This window comes from Notolepis coatsorum, assembly GCF_963971535.1.
Source record: "Notolepis coatsorum genome assembly, contig: SCAFFOLD_711, whole genome shotgun sequence".
Lineage (NCBI taxonomy): Eukaryota > Metazoa > Chordata > Actinopteri > Aulopiformes > Paralepididae > Notolepis > Notolepis coatsorum.
Window position 1 is genome coordinate 28,876 of NW_028171321.1, and position 3,297 is coordinate 32,172.

The 3,297-nt window shown below is 53.7% G+C and overlaps 1 protein-coding gene across 1 annotated transcript; it reads right to left on the reverse strand.

The window, feature by feature from the left end:
• Positions 1 to 784: 784 nt before the first annotated feature.
• On the reverse strand, positions 785 to 2,835 carry LOC311248288 (YTH domain-containing family protein 2-like; the record flags this gene model as incomplete). The annotated part of the gene is made up of 1 exon (XM_084339196.1): positions 785 to 2,835. One exon carries the CDS (start codon positions 2,833 to 2,835, stop codon positions 1,072 to 1,074), a length of 1,764 nt encoding a protein of 587 aa, XP_084195322.1. The 3' UTR covers positions 785 to 1,071.
• Positions 2,836 to 3,297: the final 462 nt, after the last annotated feature.

The following is a 3,297-nucleotide window of genomic DNA, read 5'->3' on the forward strand; positions in this document are numbered from 1 at the left end:
TAGCTCCTAGCTAGCGTCTATGTGTTCAGGCCAAAACATACAATGCGGCCCGGCGTCCATTGCAGAAGACAACGACCAGGTTTATCGTTAAAGTTACCCATTTTCAGGTCAACTTCGAGTATCTTCCCGTAACCCTTGAAGAACTTCTCAACGTCCTTTTCTCTAGCTCGATAGCTCAATCTTCCAATATATACCCGTAACCCGCGACATATCCCTGGCTTGTGTGTTAGGGTTTGAAGCGAGGCTCCGGAGCTTGTGTCGAGCTGGCTTGTGTTCCTCCCTCCCTCCGCATGATCCTACGTTACTTATAGACACTCTGCCCAACACAAAAAATAAACAGAAGGCCGCTCCGAGCATAAACAGAGGGCTGGTTCTGAACATCTGTAATTCTCTATAACAAAAAAAAAAGAAAAAAAAGAAAGATGGAAAAGCATAAGACACAAATTCTTGAGTGAGCGCTCGACGAAAACCCGCCCTATGATGAATATCCACTGAGGAGGGGGACAAAAAAACTCCACTGCGTCCTGCGTTGGTTGATCGGATCTCCCATAGAAGATGGAGAGTGAGGTTTTTTTTTCTTTTTTTTATACAAAGAAAGGAGACAAACTGCCCATCTTCACTTTGGGGCACTATAGTAGCCAACACAACAAATGTCTACTAGATTTGTGTGTTTGCGTGACAAGACTTGATCTTGGACTGTAAAAACAGAGGATGATCTTTTCTTTAAAAAAAAATAAAATAAGGAAGAAAAAGAGAAGCATACAAGGGGGGAAAAGCATAATGTAGTGGAACGGGGTGGGGCAAAAAAAAAATGACTTTTCACCTAAGGATGCTATGCATTTAGTTGTAGTCCTATGAATAATTGTTTCCTTTTCTTTTTACTACAAGTTCGAAGTAAGTCTTTAAAGTCAAAAGAAATCAAGAGTCTTCATTTAGTTTTTTTTTTTGTCCTTGGTTAATTCTTCACCCCTATTAGAATTTTCTTTAGAGATCTGGATGTGATGGGGCAGACATGGAGAAGGGAAGGGGGAGGGGGGGGCCATTGCAGTCTTTTGCCCAAAGCGGTGACTGTTACTTGACTCGTCCTTGGCGCTCCTGAAGCCTGTAATGACTTCTGTTGCTGGGGTTGCTTGGGTATGACTCACTGCCCTGGACCTCCACCTTTTTCACACACTCCTCCTCCTCTTGGCGCTTCTCGTAGTGGGAGAAGTCGTCAAAGATGGAGGTGGTGTGCTTGTATCCAGCAATGATCTTCAGCACCTGCCTGGCCTTGTCCAGAGGAACCTCCTGCGTGTCCCGAGAGTTGGTCACCGGCTTGTTCTCGTTGTTCTCCAGTCGGATGTGCCTCAGCTGGCTGTTGGGAACGTCCTTAACGAAGATCCAGCGCACGTCAAAGCGGCCCTTCCACTTGTCCTGTGACCACACACCGGCACACGTGTTGTAGTCCACGGGCGAGCGCATCTCCGCAACGCCGCAGAAGTGACCACTGCCGTTGACGCTGAAGAGAAGGTAGAGCGGGCCTTTGCCCGCCAGCGAGCGGTAGGCCGCGTCCAGCCTCTTGTTGCCATGCTCCGTGCTGCACCAGATGTTGTACTTGATGGAGCGGTGGATGTCGTCCTCCGAGTAGCTCTTGATGATGAAAACGCGGCCCTGTTTGGGGTTCCAGTCGAAGTCCTTGGGGTTATAATTGTTGACCAAGCGCAACTTCTCTAGGACGGGGTGAGGCTCCGAGGGGACCCCGGGAACCGTGCCCACCCCCGAAGAGTTGGGAGGAGACTGGCCCGGACCTCCACCGCCAGCGTCCCCGAACCCGTTGGCCCGGTTCCGAGGAGGCACCCAGCGAGTGGGTTGGGAGGGTTGCTGCTGGGCAGGGGGAGGAGGGGGGCCCTGGGAGAGAGGAGGGGGCATCTGAGCCATCCCAGGCTGCCCGTTGGGTGGTAGCTGATGCTGGCCCATTTGGGCAGAGGGGGGGACCAACTGTCCATTGCTGAGGGGCAGCTGTGGAGTCCCTCCAGCAGTGGTACCGGGCTGAGGGGAGGCCTGGTTGGGCGGTTGCCCGTTGCTGGGGAGAGGGGGCACCTGCTGGGGGGCGGTGGCTTTAGGCATGGTACCCTTGTTGTCCCAAGTGCCGATGTCCATGTTGTGTTTGATGGGCGGAGGAGGCAGGTTCGCACCAGCCATTCCACCCTTGGTTTTCAACTTGGGCTGCGGCTTGGCTGGCTTGCTGGCAATGTCCGCCCACGAGGCAGGCTTGGCGGGAGCAATAGAGACAGGGGGCATGCTGGGGGGTCCTACAGATGACACAGGGCCAAGGGGTCCTCCACCAGGCAAACCAGAGCCAACCACTTTAGGGGCCATGTCCCCACCACCACCGGGGGCAGCACCGCCAATCTTGAGTCCTGCCATGCCCTGGTCCAGGCTGTTCATGCCAGGTGCCTTGTTGAGGGGCTCGTTGGCAGCAGGGGCAAAGGGGGACTGTCCGTCTATCATGGCACCCCCAAGTGAGCTGGGGGCATAAGTATAGCTGCTGCTGTAGCCAGAGCTCTGCGCTGTCCCCGACTGGCTCTGAGAGCTGCTACTGCCCCACGCCGAGAAGTCGATGCCACTGGGGAAGAAGTTGAAACCATGCTGACCCAGGAAAGGGTTGCTCCCCAAGGGCCCTGGCTGGCCAAACATAGCGTCCGGGAGGTAGTGGGGCTCCCCATTGCTCAACTGTCCATAGGAGGCCAGGTAAGGCATAGGGGGGTCCCCACCTGTGGACCATGCTGCCTCATTCAGGGAATAGGAGAATCCTATGGAGGGGCTGTAGTAGCTGGGCATGTACGAGTCCGACATGGCCGTATAGGCATTGCTCTGTCTGGCCTGAGTATGTGCCCCTATCTCCCTACAGAGCCTGGTTTCTACACAATGGCGGGTTGCAGTTGGTTCTGTCTCGGCGCTGACAGACAGACTTCTTCTCAACATGGCTGGGCGGCCTCCCCCTTTTCTTTTAACAGAGAAAGTCACAATAGAACATAAACCAACATTGTGTGTTATTTATTTTTTTTTTCTTTTTACTGAGGGTATGGGGTAGACAACCCAGTCACCTCTGTAGCTGCCGGAGGTTATTCTGCTCCATTGAGGCAAGCCACATGTCTAATAACACACAAAGTCTTTAAATCTCTCAGGTGGACGGATGACTCTGCCCCTGGAAGTCACCCGAGCTGGTTCTGGAAGACGATTCTCAGGCCCTGCCGGCGCCGGGACAGTCTCACGAACAGGGGAAACAGGCTCCCTAGCAGGTGACACGGCCCCTCC